This window comes from Saccopteryx bilineata, chromosome 2 (genome assembly GCF_036850765.1).
Source record: "Saccopteryx bilineata isolate mSacBil1 chromosome 2, mSacBil1_pri_phased_curated, whole genome shotgun sequence".
Lineage (NCBI taxonomy): Eukaryota > Metazoa > Chordata > Mammalia > Chiroptera > Emballonuridae > Saccopteryx > Saccopteryx bilineata.
In genome coordinates, this window is record NC_089491.1 from 313234673 (window position 1) to 313256635 (window position 21963).

Below are 21963 nucleotides of genomic sequence, written 5' to 3' on the forward strand. Positions count from 1 at the left end.
TTCCACCCTCTGCTCTATCCTCAGGAAGCGTTACAGCGACTGGTCAATCTTTATGGACTTCTACATGGTCTACAGGTCAGTGGGGGCAGGGGCGGGAATGGGGAAGGGGAGGAGCCAGAGCAGAGCTGCCCAGTCAGGTGGGCAGAGGCATTCTAACGGCCTTTCTAAGCCGCCTCCTGTTGAAGCATTCCAGGAATCCTCACCTGGTTCCTGGGGGTGGGAGTAGGGGGGAGAAGAGACAGATCTGGCCTCATTTCACCCCAGGCGGCCGTGGCCCAGCAGGATACTTTGATGGAAGCCCGATACCCTGAGGGTCCTGAGCGAAGGGAGAAGCTGACCCGAGCCAACTCTCGGAACGGGGAAGCTGGCAGAGCCGCGGCTACCCCTGTGGCTCCTGAAAAGCAGGCTACGGAACTGGCGTTACTGCAACGGCAACATGCGCTGCTGCAGGAGGAGCTGCGGCGCTGCCGGCGCCTGGGCGAAGAGCGGGCAGCTGAGGCTAGCAGCCTGGAAGCCCGACTCCGGGACAGCGAGCAGGCCCGGGCTCTGCTAGAGCAGGAGGCCGAGGAGGCTCGCAGGCAGCTGGCCGCCCTGGGCCAGGCCGACCCCCTCCCCGCGGAGGCCCCCTGGGCCCGCAGGCCTCTGGATCCTCGGCGCCGCAGCCTCCCTGCAGGCGATGCCCTGTACTTGAGTTTCACCCCACCACAGGTAAGGAAGCTTGGAGTAGTGAACTGACCTGGGGTGGGTATCAGGGTGCATGGGAGAGCCTGAAAGGAATTGGGGATTTGAGCTCAAATGACATTGGGCAACAGACTTGAAGGATATTAGGATACTAGTTAGAGAACTAAAAAAATTAGGTAGGGTGGAGAAAGAAATCAGTCAGTGGTAGATTCACTGAGAGAATTGAGTGTCGGGGCCCAGCAAGGTCCAGGGGTCCCGGGCTGACAGGGCCTGCAGTCTCACACTGCTCTTTCCCTGCTTGCCGGTCCACAGCCCAGCCGAGGCCATGACCACCTGGATTTGCCTGTGACTATTCGCTCTGTCCATCGACCCTTTGAAGATCAAGAGAGGCAGGAGCTGGGCAGCCCTGAGGAGCGGCTACAAGATAGCAGTGACCCAGACACTGGCAGCGAGGAAGAAGGTAGCAGCCATCTGTCTCCACCCCATAGTCCACGAGGTGAGATCCTGGCAGAGACATGGAATAGAAGTAGGGTGCAACCTGGGTTCAGACACTTGGGCTGTGCTTTCCAAATGGGATCTGTGTGCAGGAGCACAGGGACATTTAGGAAGGTTCCCAACTAACCACTGAGGTTATGGTAACTCTTGGGAAGCACACAATGATTTCTTCTTTTGTCTGATGGTGAATGAGTGGTAGAACTCTAGGAAGCAAAGACTGTAGGGGCTACTTCTTTTCCAATAAGTCAGTGATTCCCAACTTTTTAAAGTCAAAATAGACTTTTAAAATATTTTATTTACTGATTTTAAATAGAGGAGAGAGAGAGAGAGGGTGGGGGAGGAGCAAGAAGCATCAATTTGTAATAGTTGCTTCTCATATGAGCCTTGACCCGGCAAGCCTGGGGTTCTGAACTGGTAACCTCAGCATTCCAGGTCAATGCTTTATCCACTGGGCCACCACAGGTCAGGCAGAGTTCTTTTTTTTTTTTTTTTTTTTGTATTTTTCTGAAGCTGGAAACGGGGAGAGACAGTCAGACAGACTCCCGCATGCGCCCTACCAGGATCCACCCGGCATGCCCACCAGGAGCGATGCTCTGCCCACCAGGGGGCGACGCTCTGCCCCTCCGGGGCGACCAGAGCCACTCCAGCGCCTGGGGCAGAGGCCAAGGAGCCATCCCCAGCGCCCGGGCCATCTTTGCTCCAATGGAGCCTTGGCTGCAGGAGGGGAAGAGAGAGACAGAGAGGAAGGAGGGGGCGGGGTAGAGAAGCGAATGGGCGCTTCTCCTGTGTGCCCTGGCCGGGAATCGAACCCGGGTCTCCCGCACGCCAGGCCGACGCTCTACCGCTGAGCCAACGGGCCAGGGCCCAGGCAGAGTTCTTAAAGTAAAAAAAATATTAAAGATCTCCAAGTCCTTATAGTTGGTTCAGGAAATACAAAATAACCAAAAGCTACTGTAACTTCATGTAGTAATCTTACAATATTTTGTTAATCAAATTGTATCTTTATATACTTACAAAGTGTATAAAGTACCTAGGTGTGGGCACATTACTTTGTTGACAGAGGATTTTCCCCAGTCATCGAAGAATTCAGATATTGGTAATCCCTCACAGCTCTCAGAGCTCCTCAGCCAGTAGATGGCAAAGCCTTGCTGTAGGGCTGCTTATGGAGCCTCTGCTTACTCACTAACTTTGCCCTGTATCCTTCAGATTTCACCCGAATGCAGGACATCCCAGAGGAGACTGAGAGCCGCGATGGGGAGCCTGTAGCTTCAGAGAGCTAAGCCGGCCCCTCCCTCCTTCCTGTGTCCCCTGAAGAACATTACTGAGGGAGGCAAACATTGGGGACTCCAACCTGCCGATGACCAGAGAACATTTGAACTGCTGATCGTCCTTGCCAGCTCTTGGGATCCTTGGGAATATACCTGCGGCCATTTAGGAAGCTGGGGGAATTAGGCCACAGTGCCCTCTGGTGGCATCCAGAAGCTATACCACAGATGCCAATTTTTAATGCCTTCTTCCCTCTACTTTAGGAAAATTTATTTATTTATTGTTTATTAGTTATGGAGGGAGAGGTGAGATTTAGAGGACCAGGGACATGGGAACCAAGCCATAGGGATAAGGGGGCCTTGTCCTGTAACACTACTGGGGTTTATTCAGATTTAACCATGCTGCTGTTGGGTTCTAGCCCTGACAGCCTCCCAGCAACACCGTCATTGAGGAGAGGCTACAGCCATAGGATCCTCCTGCCCCTTCAAGAAGGGTTGTGGGCAAGGCCATGTCCCTTTCTCTTCAGCCTCTTACTGTTCTCTCATCTCTCCATCTTCCATGGAATCCCAGGGAGATAACTTGGCTTCCTAGAGTTGATGGAACAGAGGTTGAGGTGGCCATAATGGTCTTTTGTGGGTGAAGAAAACCCCACAGGAACCAGAATGTCTTTTTGTTTTTGTTTTTTTTGTTTGTTTGTTTTTTGTACCAAAGCCAACTGCACGTGTTTTATATTTTTAAGAGAAGAATGTAGGCAATTAGAAATTACAGCCTTCTATCTCCACATCTCTGAAGAATTTGTGGGGTGGGAAAAACAAGGACTTCTCCCCTCATCTGTAGTAATGGGGGACCTAGTCTGACCTCTTCCCCAGAAATTTGGAAACTAAGTTCTAGGGTGAGTTGGGAAATCTTGATGAACCCTGAGCTTACCTCCCACCTCACCAACCATGACTTGAAACCTCAGTCTGAACTTGGGGGATTTTCAGTAGACCCCAGTGTACACCAGCCCCAGACATTTTTCTGCCAATTTGATTGTTAAAAAAAAAAAGAAAAGGTAAAGCAGGAAAAAATTAAAGACCTGGAATACCATGAAGTGGTGTCTGAATGTCTGCAGGTTCTGATAGAGCTGCTGCAGGGAGCAGTGAGTGACCTGTGCTCCGAAGGGGCCTTTTCCTCTCACAGGAAGTGCAGATGGCCTCACTGAAGACACCAGGCCCGAATGAAAGAAACTGCTAGCAGGTTTTTTTGTTAATGTTGATATTCACAAACACAAGGAAGGGGTACCTGGGTTCCAGTGGCTGTTGCGGATTCTGATATTAGAAAACTTGTTTTCATCTCATTTGCATGCTGTGCATAGAAGCTGCCTTAGCCTCTTGCCTCCTTCCCTCCCTTTTGGCACAGTTCCTGAGCCTCTCCCCCCTGTCATGTTTTCAGATTCAGTTCTCACTCTGCACTGCTGCTTCACCCTGTCAGAGTCCTGGGCTAACCTCTTCAAGATGGTTCTCCTGAGGGGAGCTGCTCCTTTGCTCTTTTGGCTCTTTTGAGAGGCAGTGAGAGATTAGGTTCATTTCAGTTCTTGTTTTGATTAATTTCACTTCCTGTTTCTGGTTAATATTCTACTCTGGGGCTGTGAGGGGAGGTGAGCATTGTAGAAATGCTGGCATGTGTACACATATTTCCATGGGAGCTGATGGGATGAGATAAGAATGGGGCTCAAGAACTCAGAAATAATTGGTATGCCATGGTGGGGCGCTGACTTGGGGGAGCAGCCAGCACCTTCCACTACTGTGATTTTTTCATCCATCAGTATCAGGTCTTTACAAGGTGGTTTCCCATCCATTACGGAATGTGAGGTAGGAATTGCTGTCATTTTACAGATATGGATATATAGTTGCAGAATGGTTGCCAGGCCCAGATAGCTGAGCAAAGAAGGGATCAGCCCTCCTAGTTGCAGTCCTTCCATTTCCCCCCTTCACAACTCTGCCTCAAAATACCAGAGCTCCAGGTTTCAAACACACTGGCACGTGGCTTGGCAGCCCTCTGCTACATCAGCTGGGACCCAAGTATGTAAAAGCAGAGGGGAGGACTTGACTGGTAGCTCAGTGGATAGAGAGTTGACCTGGAATGCTGAGGTGCCCAGGTCAGAACCCCGAGGTTGCCAGCTTGAGCACGGGATCAGCAACATATCCCAAGGTGGCTGGCTTGAGGACCCGCCAGCACACAAGGCACATATGAGAAGCAATGAACAACTAAAGTGAAGCACCTACGAGTTGATGCTCTCATCCCTCTCCCCCCTCTCCCTGTCTCTCAAAAGTCAATAAAAATTTTTTAAAAAGTAGGAGAGAAGAAGACCAGGGCTGTGTGAGAGGAGGGTATTAGTATCCAAAGACCACTGCGGGGAACACAGGCTCCTCCCAATGCTCTCAGGACCCAGTGAAGGATGCTGGAGTATGGAGAAGATCACAGCTCTATTCCTGGAGGCCTCTTGAACAAAATCCCCTCTTAATCCTTGGAAACGTGATGTCACATTGCCCTCTCCCTAATCCCATTTTTTTAAACTTTTTTTTTTTTTCCTGAAGCTGGAAACGGGAAGAGACAGACAGACTCCCGCATGCGCCCGGCCGGGATCCACCTGGCACGCCCACCAGGGGCGACGCTCTGCCCCTCTGGGGCATCGCTCTGCCGAGACCAGAGCCACTCTAGCGCCTGGGGCAGAGGCCAAGGAGCCATCCCCAGCGCTCAGGCCATCTCCGCTCCAATGGAGCCTTGGCTGCGGGAGGGGAAGAGAGAGACAGAGAGGAAGGAGGGGGGGGGGTGGAGAAGCAAATGGGCGCCTCTCCTATGGGCCCTGGCCGGGAATCGAACCCGGGTCCCCCGCACGCCAGGCCAATTCTCTACCGCTGAGCCAACCGGCCAGGGCCTTAAAACTTTTTTTAAAAAGATCTTATTTATTGATTTTATAGAGGAGAGAGAGAGAGAGAGGCAGAGGAGAGGAGTAGGAACTCAGTTGCTTCTCGTATGTGCCCTGACTGGGCAAGCCCAGGGTTTCAAACCAGCAACCTCAGTATTCCAGGTCAATGCTCTATCCACTGCGCCACCACAGGTCAGGTGAAAACTCAAATGTGCCCCTCATTCTATTTCAAAGCTCTCCAGCTTTGTGCTCCAGGGAGCCAGGGCCCAGTTTTTTGCCATAACAATGCCTTCCTTTTGGAGAGAAGCTGCCCAGCCATCCTCCATTGCTGCATACCCCTCTGCCTCCCCCACCCCTTCTATCTGCATTCATCTTTGGGTCGGACTTGTTTAAACTGTTGGTGTTAACTTTTGAGTCTCATGGAGCAGAGAGGCACCTAGAAGAGCCAACATCCGGAGCCCAGCAGAGGCAGGGCCATTGGAAGAGCTGAGGAGTGGGATGGCAAAAAGGGACCTCGGGCCTGACCTGTGGTGGCGCAGTGGATAAAGCGTCGACCTGGAAATGCTGAGGTTGCCGGTTCGAAACCCTGGGCTTTCCTGGTCAAGGCACATATGGGAGTTGATGCTTCCGGCTCCTCCCCCCTTCTCTCTCTCTGTCTCTCTCTCCTCTCTCTCTCCTCTCTAGAAATGAATAAATAAAATAAAATAAAATAAAAAAAAGGGACCTCGGACGGGTAAAAATTTCCCATCCTGAATGGGCTTGAAACAGACCTGGAGTTTTAGAACCAGTTTAAACATTATCAAAAAAGGGAAATTTAACATCAAGAGGCTAATTCAATATTATTGCTCTTTAGTATTGCTTAACATGTGGTGAGTTGGGTGGCTGTTTGTAGCTCTTCTGAGCAACTGGATGGAGCCCATGCAGGGGTGCCTACAGGCCCCATGGCTGCCCTCTCCAGAGCTGCTCCACACACAGGTGCTGCTCCCAGCTGTTGCTGTGGGATCTTGAGTGACTCAAGTTGTTCCAGGTTACAACACAAGCCAGAACTTGGTGGCGGCGGTGGTGGTGGTGGTGGTGGGGAGCAATGGAAGTGGAAGCTCCATCCCATCTCCTTTCTGCTACCTCCCTCTTCCAGGGATTGCCCACCAGAAAGTTCCTTGTGATGGCCAACCTTTGTCATTGCTGGGTCTCAATTTCTGTGGATCTGGAAACCAGAGGCAAACCCCCACCCCAAAGAACACACCTTCAAGAGAGACTAGAAAAGCCAAATTCTCAGTTCTTACATAAAACTTTCATTCATCCCAGAGCATGTAGAAGTCATTCCAGATGAGATCTCTATGGCCCTCCAGCCCCATCTCCAGCTACCCGCCTCTTTTTTCCTTTCCTATCTCCATTTTACATGGAGTGTAAGAATAATGGCTAACTTTCTATTTTAGGCAGCAGCCTATTTTACAGGTGAGAAAACAGGTACAGAGAAATGAACTTACCGATCTAGGTGCTTTGACTGAGCGAAGCCCCTCGGGGAGGAAGGAGTAACATCACTTCCCATGCTTTCCACTTCTCCAACCCCACCTTCAGCCTCCTCTTCCCCTACCCCCTTTCTGCGTCTCTCGCCTCACTATGCCTCACCCATATCCCTGACTTGTCATTATCCTCACTTCTCCCTCTAAATCCTGACTTAAGGAGAGATATAGGGACTCCAGCCAGCACCAGGGTTTTACACTCTAGGTTTGGCTGGTGCTAGGGATCCACAATTCCGCATTGTGGAGATGCTGCTGTGGCATCTCCCTGCAAGGTACCTACAGCTTTTGCTGCTGAGGTATCTGCAGGCACCAAGTTTCAGTGGGTACCACTGAGAGAGTAAAAAGGTGGACACGGCACCAGAAGGACAAGGACACAACTCCTTTGAGATGGGGGCAGGGAGGACTTGCAGAGAGAGAGAGTCACTACCCTCTGATCCATGAGTCTAGAGCCCATAAGGAAATTTTCCTGGAAATTCTCAAAGGAGGCAAAAGTAGGGCAAAGAATGCTTTTGTCCACACTGAACGGGAGGTGGAATTGAGGTAAAAGGTCAAGACAACTTGTGGGTGATCAGAGGTGTATTTTTAGATCATTTTTCCCATCTCTAATTGGGGGCCCGGGCCTCCCCGTATTCCTTTGTCTAACTTGTTGAGCGCAGTGGAAGGGCCACTCTCCTGGGGGGGGGGTGCTCCACTCACCGCCTGCCTACCTTCTTTCGAGCCACCTGCTTCATCCAGCTCCAGCTCTGGGGCCACAGCTGTGCTGAAAATCCCTGAAGGTGTCTACGGCCATACCACCCTGAATGCGCCCAATCTCATCTGATCTCGGAAGCTAAGCAGGGTCGGGCCTGGTTAGTACTTGAATGGGAAAATCCCTGAAGCTGTCTGCTGAGGCCTACCAGAGCTCCCCCCCCCCCCCCCCGCCACAGGAGACAGTACAACACAGGGTTGAGGCAGCTGTTGCTGTGTGCCAGGTGGGTAGTGATAGGGCAGACATAGGTATGGGTGGTATAGAAAGTGCTGTCCCAGAGCACCAGGTCAGACTTGACCAGGACACCCCAGAGAGTGACTATGTGGTTGGGGAACCAGCAGGAGAAGAAAGGCCACCAGGATGCAGATGGAACAGGCCGTGACCCTGCTATCCTGCCGCTGCAGGAAGGCCAGCAACAGCAGGTAGTTGATGGTGATGATGCCCAGGGGCACCATGAAGGCCAGCAGCTGACAGGCCTGCAGCCAATACCTGCGGGGAAAGCACAGCATGCATAGGTGCATGCCCCATACCTCCACCTTCGCCCCAAAGACTACTGTGGGCAGGGTCAACAGGGCAGCTGCCACCCACACTGCCAAGAGTGGTAATGGGGGCCAAGAGAGGGAGGGGGGATGCCTGTTCTTGCAGCCATGGCCACCACCGAGTATCCAGCAGCACTCAGTGCCACAATGAAGAAAGTGCTGGGCCTGACCTGTGGTGGTGCAGTGGATAAACCGCCGACCTGGAAATGCTGAGGTCGCTGGTTTGAAACCCTGGGCTTGCCTGGTCAAGGCACATATGGGAGTTGATGCTTCCTGTTCCTCCCCCTTCTCTCTCTGTTTCTCTCTCTCTCTCTCCCTCTCTCTCTCCTTTCTAAAATGAATATATAAAATAAAAATAAATATTAAAAAAAAAAAGAAGAAAGTGCTGGCACAGATGTTGAAGACAGTGGCCTTCAGGACCATCTTGCAGAGGGCACCTCCAAAGGGCCAGTGGAAGTTCAGTGCTAATTCAGCTGCCCAGAAGAGAAGAGAGAGTGCCAGCTTCAGGTCTGCCAGAGCCAGGTTGAAGACTAAAGTATCAGACAATGGGCAAGGGACTCGCTGAGCACCGTAACCCAGCACCCACAGCACAGCCAAATTTCCCCGTAATCCAGTGACCCCTACAAGCCCCTAGGCCAGGGCAGCCACAACTCTCAGGGCTAGGAATTTGACAGGCAGGGCAGCATCATCCATACTCAGCACACTGTCTGCAGAGGTATTGGCCCAGAAAGTGGGCAGGGGGGCAAAGGTATAGGGTGTGGGCACCTCAGGGCATCAGAGGTCGTGGTCACAGGCAGCAGGGCCAGCTGAGTACTGTCAGGGGACACCTGACTCTCAGCAGGAGGCTCCAGACCTCTGAAGGCTGGGTGTGATTGGGACAACCCACCTAGTCCCTGATTGATGGTGGGTGGGGCAGGGTGAGAGAGGACTATTGGAACGCGTGAAAGGTTCTATGTGGTAGAGCCAGAGGAGGAGAGAGGGTGAATGACGCCACTCTGAAGAGCAGCCCCAAGCCTCCACCTCAGGGAGAGAACCAGAGAGAGATACCTTGTCTTAGGGACAACAGGAACCAAACTACAGCCCCTCATCTTAACAGTGTGCAGGAGCCCCTTTCTCTGCAGAAAGTGCTCCCTAGGGCCTGAGGGAAGGGACCTGTGGGCGCGTATGGCAGAGAAGCAGATTTGGTATCTGAGAGAGAAAGAGCAGAGGTTCTGGAGGTCCAGATCTGCTACTCACTCCCTGTGTTAACTGTGGGCGGGGTACTTGACTCCCCAGAGCCTCAGTTTCCTTGCTTAAAATGTTCACATAAAAGTCTGCTCACAAGATTGATGTGATGAAATTAGATAATACATGTAAAAAATAAACTTGTATGTTGCTATTTGCATGAATGATTATTATTTCAAAGGGAAAGTTTGGTGTGTTGTGGTGGAAGGGAGCAGGGTACTAGGCAGTTATCACCAAACCCAGGGAATAGTGCCAACTAAAACACAGGTTGGAATTCATTGCAGCACCAAGTTACCTTGGAGCTAAGGGCAGGGAGGGAAAGGGAGAGGAAGTCACAACTTCCTATTCCCTCCCTACTAGGAACATGGCCTAGGGGGACCTGAGTGGGCCTGGTATGCCTTCCTGCTCCTGAGTGTTAAGTTGTCCTGCTAACCTCCATCACTGCACTGCCTTTGCACCTTTTCTGCTCTGGTCTGTGGAGTTAGAGGTCAATAGCACCACCTACTGTTGTCTCCAATCCCCAAACCCTATTTCAGAGCTATGAATCCTGAGATACACTCTCACCACACCTTATCCTGTCTCCCATGATCTCAGTCCTAAGTGGGAAAAATGCTTTATTAGGTCCTCTCTTTTGTGCCCATATCCTTACCCTTTGTAGAATTTGCTGTGATGGGGAAAAAGACATTGGGGGTGGGTAGATAGAAGAATGAGGCTTTTTCAGAATTCCAGAATATTCAACCCCTTCCCGCCCTCTGCCGACTAATTATGATGTTTGATGTTCAATTTGCTTGGAATGCTAGGGGAGGAGAGGGGCCCTTCAATACAACAAATCAGCAGGGGGTGTTTTTTTGTTTGTTTGTTTGTATTTTTCTGAAGCTGGAAACGGGGAGACACAGTCAGACAGACTCCCGCATGCACCCGACCGGGATCCACCCGGCACGCCCACCAGGGGCGACGCTCTGCCCACCAGGGGGCGATGCTCTGCCCCTCCGGGGCGTCACTCTGCCGCAACCAGAGCCACTCTAGCGCCTGGGGCAGAGGCCAAGGAGCCATCCCCAGCGCCCGGGCCATCTTTGCTCAGATGGAGCCTTGGCTGCGGGAGGGGAAGAGAGAGACAGAGAGGAAGGAGGGGAGGGGTGGAGAAGCAAATGGGCGCTTCTCCTATGTGCCTTGGCCGGGAATCGAACCCGGGTCCCCTGCATACCAGACTGACACTCTACTGCTGAGCCAACTGGCCAGGGCCTCAGCAGTGGGTTTGATGGACCTTATAGAAGAGACCCAGAGGTAAAGAGATCCAGACTGTGTGCCTGAATGTTTCGGCTTTTCAGCAAGGAATAAACGTGAAGGGGGTGGCAGAAGAGGAGCGCGCAGCCCAAGTTCAGGTAAGTCCCACCGGCTACCTCCTAGCCTCATCGATTGACCGTGTTTACCCTTTGACCCATCCAGGCTTCACTTTGCCAATCTAGTAGTGAAGGTGTCTGCTTAATGCATTAGATTTATTTTCCCTTGGCTTGGAGAGAAGAAGCTGGGTCAGAATTCCAGGGTTTTGCTATCCATTTGTCATATCTGACCAGGATCCACCCAGCAACTCTATCTGGGGCTGATGCTTGAGTACTGAGCTATTTTTAGCACCTGAAGCTGACATGCTTGGACCAATCAAGCCACTGGCTGTGGGAAGGGAAGAGGGAGAGAAGAGGGAGAGGAAGAGGATGAGAAGCATATGGTCACTTCTGTGTGTCCTGACTGGGAATCAAACCCAGGACATCCATATGCTGGGCCTATTGTATCTACTGAGCCACTGGCCAGGGCCAGAGCATTTTTTTTTAACCTTTATTCATTTCTCATCTAAATCATTTCCCTTGCTTTATCAACACCCCCTTGTGGTTATGTAGCAAAATAACATCACTAGCTGGACAAGTCTAAGATCTTTACGTTGGGCCCTTTCATTTTTCTAGAATTTTGTTGGTTCATTCATTGATTCTTTCTTCCTTTCTTTCTTTGCATTATTCCTTCATTCATGCACTAATCACAGAATTTCCCAAATTCTTACTATGTGCTAAGCACTCTACTAGATGCTGGGAGATAAAAATTAATAAAATAAGGTCTTTCATCTCATGAAATAAACCTTTTGAGTGAATGGGATCTTTAAGATCATCTAGTTCAAGTTATCATTATATAGGGAGTGAAAATGACTTATCCAAGGCCACCAGGGAAGTGGTGGCAGAGTCAGGATTTGAGATCAAAGTCTCTTGACTTTAGAATCTTGCTCTTTTCATTACATCACAAAACCCTTGAGGTATTTCTTTCTAGCTACAATCTCTTCTCCTTAAAAGTCAGATGCACCGGCCCCTGTTCTTGGGAAGCTTCTAGGCTGCAGAGGGAAACAGGATATGAACAGAGGACAGTGACAACTCTTCTGTAGATGGTCTTCATTTGCAGCTGTTGGGAGATGAGAAGGAACTGGAGTAAACAAAAATGACTTTGCCATCCCTCACATTCATATATTTTACCAGCTCCATTTTCTATCTCAATAGAATGCAGGAACCTGTTGTGGTAGATTATGGTGCTTGCCTAACATAAAAAAGACTTCTAATGAAGGGGTCTTCCCTCATTACTGACTACCCCTCCCTCAGTCTACAAGTCTCTCCACCCCACATCTCTGTCGCTGGAGTCCAGAGCCTAGGCAAAGAGAATGAGGTTGAGAAGGCAATAGGGTCTAAGTTATCTTTTCACAGAGCAAAAAAAGGGGGGAAATTCTGCATTTGTGGCAGAGGAGACAGAGACTAGCTGCTTCGGGAAATACAAGTATCAAGAGTGGGAGACCTGTCCCTAACCCACTCAGCCACCATTTCATACTCCTTCACAGGTCTGATGAGATCTATTGAAGAAAATCCTCCAGTCCTTGTAAAGGGGAAGTACAGCGCCAATGCTCTGAGTCACTCTCTGTCTCCGTCTCTCACCCTCCTTTTCTCTCTCCAACCCTCCCTCCCTCCTTCCCTCTTCCCCCTTGCTCAACTTAATATTTTGAAATAGTTTTAGATTTACAGAAAAATTGCAAAGGCAATGAGAGTAATCCATCTCTCTTATTCTCCACATCCAAACTGGCAAAGCATAAAAAATAAAAAAAATCTTAGGGATAAATCTGACAAAAGGTGTGCATTACCGGCACACTGAAAACTACAAAGCATTCCTGAAATTAAAGAAGACCTAGATAAATAGAGAGGCATAAGGAGCTCATGGGTTGGAAGACTCAACAGCATGTCAGTTTTTCTCATAATGGGTCTGTACATTCAATGCAATCCTAATCAAAATTCTAGCAGCCTTGTTTTTTAATAGAAATTGACAAGCTGATTCTGAAATTTAGATGGAAATGCAAATAACCACACAATTTTGTAAAAAGATAATGAAGTTGGAGTATTTTGTGCTCCCCAATTTCTTTTTTTTAAATGCTTCTTAAAAAAGGATTTTATTTATTCTTTTTTTAGAGAGGAGAGAGAGAAGGGTGGGGGAAACAGGGAGCATCAACCAGGCAAGCCCGGGGTTTCAAACCGGCATCTTCAGCATTTCAGGTCAATGCTTTTATCCACTGCGCCACCACAGGTCAGGCACTCAATTTCAAGATTTATTATAAAACTGCAGTAGTCAAAACAGTGTGGTATTAGCAAAAGGATAGTCATGAATCAATGGAATTGAGAGCCTTAAGGTAGGCCTGCACATTTACAGTCAATGGACTCTTAATGAAAAGGCAAAGACAATTCACTGAAGAAGGCATAGTACTCCAACTTATTAAAATATTCTTGTATTGATTATGTTTTTGGTATTGATCTAAGAAGTCTTTGTCTAACCTAAAGTCACAAATATTTTCCTCTATTTTTTTTCTAGAATTTTTACAGTTTTTAAGGTTTACATTTAAATCTATGATCTATTGATCTATTTTGAGTTTATTTCTGTATTTGGTGTGCAATATGGATTTTGTTATTTATTTAACTATATTTTATATGGGCCAATATACCCATTAGTTGAAAAGGTTGAAAAAGATTATTCTTTACCATTTGCTGAAATGGTTATTTTTCAAATAGTTCATAGATTATCTTGTAAAAAACCAGTCTTTTATAGTGTTAGTTTATTTTTAGATTCTTTCTTCTGTTCCATTATCTATTGACTTATACCACACTAGTTTGATTATTATAATTATATGATAGTTCTTGAAATCAGGTAAGTTAGCCCTCCAGCTTTGTTCTTCATCTTATAGGTATTTTTTTTTTTTAAAGATCTCTTTTTTATTTTTTTTATTTTATTTATTCATTTTAGAAAGGAGAGAGAGAGAAACAGAGAGAGAGAAGGGGGAGGAGCAGGAAGCATCAACTCCCATATGTGCCTAGACCAGGCAAGCCCAGGGTTTCAAACCGGTGACCTCAGCATTTCCAGGTTGACACTTTATCCACTGCGCCACCATAGGTCAGGCCATCTTATAGGTGTTTTGACGATGCTAGATCTTTTTTAGAATCACTTGATCCCTTTTTACCAAAGATGCTGAAATTTTGAGTTGAGTTGCATTGAATCTATAGATAAAATTAGAAAATTGACATCTCAAAAATAGTCTCTTCATTAATTTATTTCAGCAATATTTTATATTTTCATTTTGTTGATGCTATTATTTTCCACATTTTAATTGTGCATTGAAATGATATAGACATAAAATAGATTTCTGTATATTGACTTTGTATTGTGCAAGAAACAAATGCTTTTCAAATTCAAACTAGATATGGTGACCATAGTTTTGCAGACTTGTGTACTTGCCATATGAGAAGACTCTTCCCCAATTCAATTGAGACTTTACAATCATTCCAAAGAAGATCAAAATCCACGTTGAAGTCCTGTGGTTAGGCAATGTTTGTAGGAGGTCTTTTGTGGACCAGTGAATGTAAAATGTTGTGTATATTCATCAGTAAGGTTTCTTTAAGACTAACCATTCAATTGGTGAAGCTGCCAATTTATCCTTGTGTTTAGCTGCAATACCAGTTACAAGATATAGGAACCAGCCTCTGGTTGGCTCAGTGGACAGAGCGTCGGCCTGGCATGAGGACATCCTAGGTTCGATTTCCGGTCAGGGCACATAAGACCATCAGCTTCTCTCCCCCTTCTCCTCCCCTTCTCACCCTCCTCTTTCTCTTCCCCTCCTGCAGCCGGTGGTTCGAATGGTTCAAGTGTCAGCCTGGATGGTGAGAACAGCTCATCCCAGTCAAGGTGCATGTGGGAGTCTGTCTATTCCCCCTCCTCTCACTTAAAAAAAAAAAAAAAGAATCTTAGTCCTTTTGTGGCAGCTTCATTTCCCCAAGAGAGTGCGAATGAACTTCAGTTTAAATTATGTCATGATTGGTGTATATAGCATTTTTTTTTTCCTGCAGCTGGAAACAGGGAGAGACAGTCAGACAGAATCCCGCATGCGCCCGACCGGGATCCACCCGGCATGGCCACCAGGGGGGATGCTCTGCCCCTCCGGGGCGCCGCTCTGTTGCGACCAGAGCCGCTCTAGCGCCTGGGGCAGAGGCCAAGGAGCCATCCCCAGTGCCCGGGCCATCTTTGCTCCAGTGGAGCCTCGGCTGCAGGAGGGTAAGAGAGACAGAGAGGAAGGAGAGGGGGAGGGGTGGAGAAGCAGATGGGCGCTTCTCCTGTGTGCCCTGGCCAGGAATCGAACCCAGGACTTCTGCACGCCAGGCCGACGCTCTACCACTGAGCCAAACGGCCAGGGCCAGCATATTTAAGTTCTTTCTTTCCTCTTTCTTTCTTTCTTTCTTTCTTTCTTTCTTTCTTTCTTTCTTTCTTTCTTTCTTTCTTTCTTTCTTCTGTGACAGAGAGAGAGAAGGACAAATAGGGACAGGCAGGAAAGGAGAGAGATGAGAAGCATAAATTCTTCGTTGCAGCACCTTAGTTCATCAGTTGCTTTCTAATATGTGCCTTGACCTGGGAGCTACAGCAGAGCGAGTGACCCCTTGCTCAGGCCAGCAACCTTGGACTCAAGCCAGCGACCTCGGGATTTCGAACCTGGCTCCTCTGCATCTCAGTCGGACGTTCTATCCATTGTGCCGCCACTTGGTCAGGCTTAAATTATTTTTGATGGGAGAGAATTGTGAAGTCTGGGAAGCATTTAACTTATCAAAGAGAGGAAATCATCACTGATCATTATGGCAAGGATGAGCCTATGAGGCATTAACTTGCCTCTTTATTTCCCCAAGTGCTCAGGACATAGAAATAGCAACTGATATCAGCAGTTTTCTCTGGAAACCTTGGCAGTATTGGCTGCTTTGACCCAACAGGGAACCTAAGTGTTGGTTAATCCTGACAGGCTGAAATCTGGCTGAGATGCAGGGTCACTAGGTCAGAACAGGTCATCTAAAACAGAAGAGGGGCCATGATACCCACTGTGGTCATCCCTAGACAACATTGGCCAGTTTCTGCAATGAATCCACCACCACTACGCAACTCATGATTTCCTGGTTACTAGACTGAGAGCTCCATGAAGGTTGGGATATTTTATTTATCTCTCTGTCCGCAGTTTCTAGCACTGAGCCAAACACTGAGGAGGCTCATTCACTGATTGAATAAAAGTGGTTGCAAATCTGTCATCTCAAATACATTACTGTCCCAAGTCCCCTGTCAGGGAGGTTGTGCTTTCTCCCAGGATATAGACAATCCCTTCTGCCCTACATTATCCATGCCTTATGTCATTCACCAATGAATGGTGAGGAAGACAGGCTTATCCTCAGGGATTCCTCTTAATAGTTAACGATGTCATTAGAAAGAGAGGTCTTTAGTAATGGTTGGTAGCATCCCAACCTCTGGGCTGCCACAACACCCAGTTTAGGAGAACTCTGTTTTTATTTCCTTAGGGCAACTATATAGATATCTGAACTCCAAATTCTTAACACAGCATAAGGGAAATAAGCACTCAACAAATATTTGTGAGATATTGTGTATAAAGCCTTTCTTAACTGTAAATGCAGAAACATATTATTATTATCACTGTTTCAGATGGAAGGGTCCCTTTACCCTGACCTTTTCTGCTCTAAGAGCAGAACTGTTTAAGAATGGAATCTCCAACCCTTTTCCAAACATCATTGATTTCTCCAAGCCACACTTACTTGGAGGGCACCCACTGTGAGAGCACGTGCAAGGTCGAGGCTAGTGGGAGGGGTCTCACGGTCATATCCTCCTCCTCCTGGGATTGGTGCTTCCCTGCAGTGTAAACCAACCCTGATCCATCCTGTGGATCTCCCTAGCACGTGTACACAGGTTCCCTGTGGAGTGAGTCACTTCCAGTCCTCACTGCTCAGCTCAGGCTGCTCCTGGGGGATGCTGCTGTATGCACTCCCCAGTTTCCTCTGATGACTTGGAAATCTAGTTTGTCCATATTCTCACCACCTTTAGCAACCACATGCTCCACTATTACCTCGCCCTTTTTGGGTTATTTTCATTCCATCCAACCTACTGACCTCCTCTCTTCCATGTCCTTTCTCAGTTCTGTGTTTTCAGGGTCTGGCCTCAGCTCAGGCTCCTGCAGGAGACACACTAAAAAGGGACCAAGCTCAGCTTTAGGCTGCAGTCCCAGGGCATGTTTAACACTACCCAGTCCTTCACGCTCTCGGAGGAGACTGAGCGGAAAGAATTTTGAAGAATTCGAATAACAACCTTGTGTTACTAATGATGTAACCGAGGCCCAGTGAGATCAGGAGACTTTCCCAAGCTCCTCCAATCCTTGATGATGACACAGCTACCACACTTGGCCTAAAGGTTCTCTGTACAAAGCACCTAAAATACCCTCCATGAACCCACATCTGAATTCCAGGGGATAATAAATCAAACCGCTATTTCCACCATTAAAACAAAAATATTTGGAGGTCCTTTTCTGGGACAATTCTTTTATCACATCTTTTTCATAATTCTATTATTTATACTCAGTTTTTAATCTTGGCTGACATAATGGAACCAAATAACATGTAAGTATTACATAAATAAAATTGATTGCAGCCATAATTAAAGTATATTTCTGTGAACATCTATCTGTAAAATGTCTGGCATCTGTGCTAGAAGCTCATCTTTCTGAAGCAGACACAATCTGACTTATTCACCCCATCTCCCCAGAGCCTCCACGAGAGCCTGTCAGATAAAATATTTAGAAAATACTTGTTAAGTAAATAAATAGCAGTTACCAGGAATAACTAACTTTTACCAATGTCTTCTAGTATCAACCATATTTTCAACTAAATCTTATCCTTGCTCTATGCTGAAGCAATAAAAGCAGTCCAAGATTCAAAAACCAATTCCACCATGTACCAAGTATGCTCTAGTAGATGATTTCATTACCCTCTTTAAGTGCATTTCTCTCATGTGTAATAGAGAAAAACATGTAATGTAAAAGAAAAGGCAGCATTAACCACTAAAGTATTGGATGATAAATGCAACATCGTGCAGCAGAAAGGCCCTACTCCCTGGGCACTAGCCGCACAGCTACACAGTGCCTACAGCAGAGCCACTGTGGTGCATCTTCACAACCTCCGGGGAAAAGGCCCAAGGAGCTGCTTTTCAGAAAAAAAAATCCAAGGAGATTCACATGCAAGGTAAAGGTCTCAACGTAAACAACCTAGGATGGAGACCCCAAAAGCCCTAGCGACAATAAGAATGAGTCAGCTGGCCTGATCAGGCAGTGGCACAGTGGATAGAGTGTCATCATGGGATGCTGAGGACCCTGGTTTGAAACCCGGAGGCCACCAGATTGAGGATGGGCTCACCAGCTTAAGGTGGGGTCGCTGGCTTGAGCATGGGGTCATAGACATGATCCCATGGTCACTGGCTTGAGCCCAAAGGTCGCTGGCTTGAAGCTCAAGGTCGCTGGCTTGAGCTCAAGGTTGCTGGCTTGAGCAAGGGGTCACAACAGACTTGGCTGGAGTCCCCTCAGTCACGGCACATATGAGAAAGCAATCAATGAACAACTAAAAAAAGTGCCTCCACAATGAGTTGATGCTTCTCAACTCTCTCTCTTCCTGTCTGTCTATCCCTGTCTGTCCCTCTGTTTCTCTCTGTCTTGCTAAAAATAAATAAATAAATAAATAAATGAGTCAGTGGGAGCAAAGTGAGTTCCTTCTCTATTGTGGTCTTTCAGTGGGAAATGCCTCCTTTTCAAGGGACAAAGAGGACCCAGCTTCCCCAGTCAGGGCTTTTAGGACCTCCACTGTCCTTTAGATTTTCTCTGCTCTAAATGCTGGGGAATCTCAGCCCTCATATGGGTCATTTCTTTGTAAAAGCTTCTGATATTTTATTCTCCTCTTGGAGGAAGAGATGGCCAAGGTCAGCTCTGGGGCTCCACAGGTCTAGGCTTTCTGCTAAGTCACCTAGGTGAGCTGAAAGAGGTCATTACCAGTAGAAACCAGGTCACTAAAGAGGATCCCAGAGGAACATGAGATCATGAGGGCAGGTACTTATGGGGGATAGTGAGGACCATGACATGGTCCATGTAAGACCTACTCAGGTGGGAAAACATAATGACCAATTTTGTGACCAGAGAACCCAGTCTCGTCATTCCGGACTTCTGAGCTACAGGACTGTAAGATGACAAATATAGGTTGTTTTATTTATTTATTTATTTATTTATTTATTTATTTATTTATTTTAGAGAGGGGAGACACAGAGAGAGAAAGAGACAGAGAGAGTAAAGAGATAGAAAGAACAGAGGGAGGAGCAGGAAGCATCAACTCCCATATGTGCCTTGACCAGGCAAGCCTGGGGTTTCGAACCAGCAACCTCAGCATTCCAGGTTGATGCTTTTACCCACTGCACCACCACAGGTCAGGCACCAAATATAGGTTGTTTTAAACCACTGTTTTTGCTGTCTGTTAATATGCAGCAATAGAGAACTACTAGTTCATATGCTTGTCTCTACTCTCCCAATTTTAATTTTCAAAAACATGCATGCTAATCCCTGTAAGAGCATAAATAAATAATAAAGAACCACAATAAAAATCTTGCCCTCTCCTTCATGTGACAAGGGCTTGGGAACAGTCACATGAAGGACATGATGATGGGCGTTTCAGGTACTGGAGGAATGTCTCCATTTAAAGAGGGTACAATACTCAACTCCATGAAACATTATCTGTGAATTCACTATTTTTCACTATTTCGTATGGCAGATTATCTTTAGTTCATTTCTCTCCTGCATTCACCTGACAAGGTTTTATTTATTTATTTATTTTTTACAGGGACAGAGAGAGAGAGTCAGAGAGAGGGATAGATAGGGACAGACAGACAGGAACGGAGAGAGATGAGAAGCATCAATCATCAGTTCTTCATTGCGACACCTTAGTTGTTCATTGATTGCTTTCTCATATGTGCCTTGACCGCGGGCCTTCAGCAGACCGAGTAACCCTTTGCTCGAGCCAGTGACCTTGGGTCCAAGCTGGCGAGCTTTTTGCTCAAGCCAGATGAGCCCGCGCTCAAACTGGTGACCTCAGGGTCTCGAACCTGGGTCCTCCGCATCCCAGTCCGACGCTCTATCCACTGCACCACTGCCTGGTCAGACCAGGCAAGGTTTTATAGCAAATACCAATTACCATCATAGTGAAACCAATTCAAGAAAAGCAATAGAACAGCCATTTAATATTAAATTTCTCCCAAAAAAATTCTTTGAATGCAATCTCTCCTCTTATTTTTACTAGAAATAAAGAAAACATCTTATTTTTAGTCTCAGTCTAATGAAAGTGTAAGATTAAATGTCTCTGGACCCAAGCCAGCTGGCTCAGTGAATAGAGTGTCGGCCCAGCATATCAACATCCTGGATTTGATTTCCTGTCAGGGCACACAAGAGAAGCAACCATCTGCTTATCTTCCTTCCCTCTCCCCCCCTTCTCTCTTTTTTCTTCTCCCTCAGCCAGTGGATCGATTGGTTCAAGTGTTGGCTCCAGGAGCTGAGGACAGCTCGGTTGATTTGAGCATCTGCCCCAGACAGGGGTTGCCGGGTAGATCCTGGTTGGGGTGCATGAGGGAGTCTGTCTCACAATCTTTCCTCCTATCACTTAAAAATAAATTAAAATTAAATGTCTCTGTTTTCTGGTGTTCATTCTGTTCAAGCCCAGTGACAGAATCTCACTATTCAGAATATGTTCCCAATTTGCTGCAGCCTGGGCTTTCTGTCAATGAAAGTCACTCAAACCCAAACTTAGATCTCTTCTATGCACCAGTCTCCCACTCTCAAATTCCAGAACAATGCAGTAACGTCCACCATACAAGGGTGATATGTTTGCACTGCTTTTAGCTCAGATTATCTAAGAGAATAGAACAAAGAATAGAACAGAAAAAAAAAGGTATTGATTTCAGCTTTTTCAGGATGTCAAAATTATGAAGTAACCTCATAATTTTAAATCAGGCCAGTAAATGTACATTTGATGAAATCTCTCAATAGGGGTTAATTGTTGGCAAAAATAAATGGTAGTTACAGATGCTATCCAGTATTGGCAAGAGGTTGAAGAAAAGAATATTGGAACAATTTCTTCCAATAAGTGATTGGGAATACAAATTGGTATAGCTTCTTTGCAAAGCAATAGGGCAATGATCAGCAAAATTATATATATACAAATGTACTTCTTTTTTTTTTTAGATTTTATTTATTCATTCTTAGAGAGAGAAGAGAGATAGAGAGAAAGCGAGAAGGGGGAGAGAAGCAGGAAGCATCAATTCCCATGTGCCTTGACCAGGCAAGCCCAGGGATTTGAACCAGCAACCTCAAGCGTTCCAGGTCGACACTTTATCCACTGCACCACCACAAGTCAGGAATATAAATGTATTTCTAAACTGAGCAATTCCCTTTACAGGAATATATATTAGAGAAATACTTACACAGCAATGATGGGGATATATGAATATATTTATAGATGTCCCCTGTAGCACTGTTTGTAAAAATAACCAATGGAACCAATTTCATGCCTATCAATTGGAGAATATTTATTTATAAGGTCTCATCCAGACCCTGAAGGAGTCTGCAATTATTTAAAAGAACAGGTGATGGGCTGCTGATAAGAGTTAATATATGTACTGAGTACTTACTGTATGCCAGGCACTGGGCTCAATACTTTACCTGCACATATCATTTAAAATCTGGGACAACCCATGTAAGAACTCCAATTTGACCCATATTTAAAGGAGGAATTGAGCCACAGAAAACTCAAGAAAACTAGTCAAAGACACACTGTTACCCTGCAGGACTGCACTTGTGATACTAGGGTACTCTCTTCCTGTGAGAAGGAAAAAACACCAGCCTCTGATGCCTGAACTATTTGACACTCACAGTCTGGCCATTTTGTTCTCATGTTAGAAATAATCTCAGCTATAGAATATCAACCTCAGATAAGATTATTATGAGAACTAGATAAAATGAGACCAAACAAGAGTACCTCATAATTTTGTCCAGGCACAGAAAAAAGGTCACTGTGGAACCTACAAAATCCCAAACCTCCTGCTCTTTAAGAAAAAATTAATTTATTCATTGATTTTTTTTTTTTTTAGAGAGGCAGGGAGAGAAAGAAAGAGACA

At 46.7% G+C, this 21963-nt stretch overlaps 2 protein-coding genes across 8 annotated transcripts in view; one reads left to right on the forward strand and one right to left on the reverse strand.

Annotated features, from left to right (window-relative positions):
- Nucleotides 1-3384, forward strand: part of ARHGEF2 (Rho/Rac guanine nucleotide exchange factor 2) — a 56106-nt gene extending 52722 nt beyond the window's left edge. For all 7 annotated transcript variants that reach the window (XM_066261857.1, XM_066261858.1, XM_066261863.1 and 4 more), the window contains 4 exons: nt 25-75; nt 265-708; nt 994-1177; nt 2383-3384. In XM_066261857.1, the coding sequence (XP_066117954.1) occupies nt 25-75; nt 265-708; nt 994-1177; nt 2383-2456 (753 nt within the window). In that variant the 3' untranslated portion in view covers nt 2457-3384. The remainder of the gene's footprint in view (nt 1-24; nt 76-264; nt 709-993; nt 1178-2382) is intronic.
- Nucleotides 3385-6070: 2686 nt separating this feature from the next.
- RXFP4 (relaxin family peptide/INSL5 receptor 4) lies at nt 6071-9823 on the reverse strand. The gene is given in 4 exon segments (XM_066254513.1): nt 6071-7971; nt 7973-8246; nt 8249-8330; nt 9818-9823. Coding segments are annotated over 4 exon segments (648 nt in total). The 3' UTR covers nt 6071-7685.
- Between the last annotated feature and the right edge of the window lie 12140 nt (nt 9824-21963).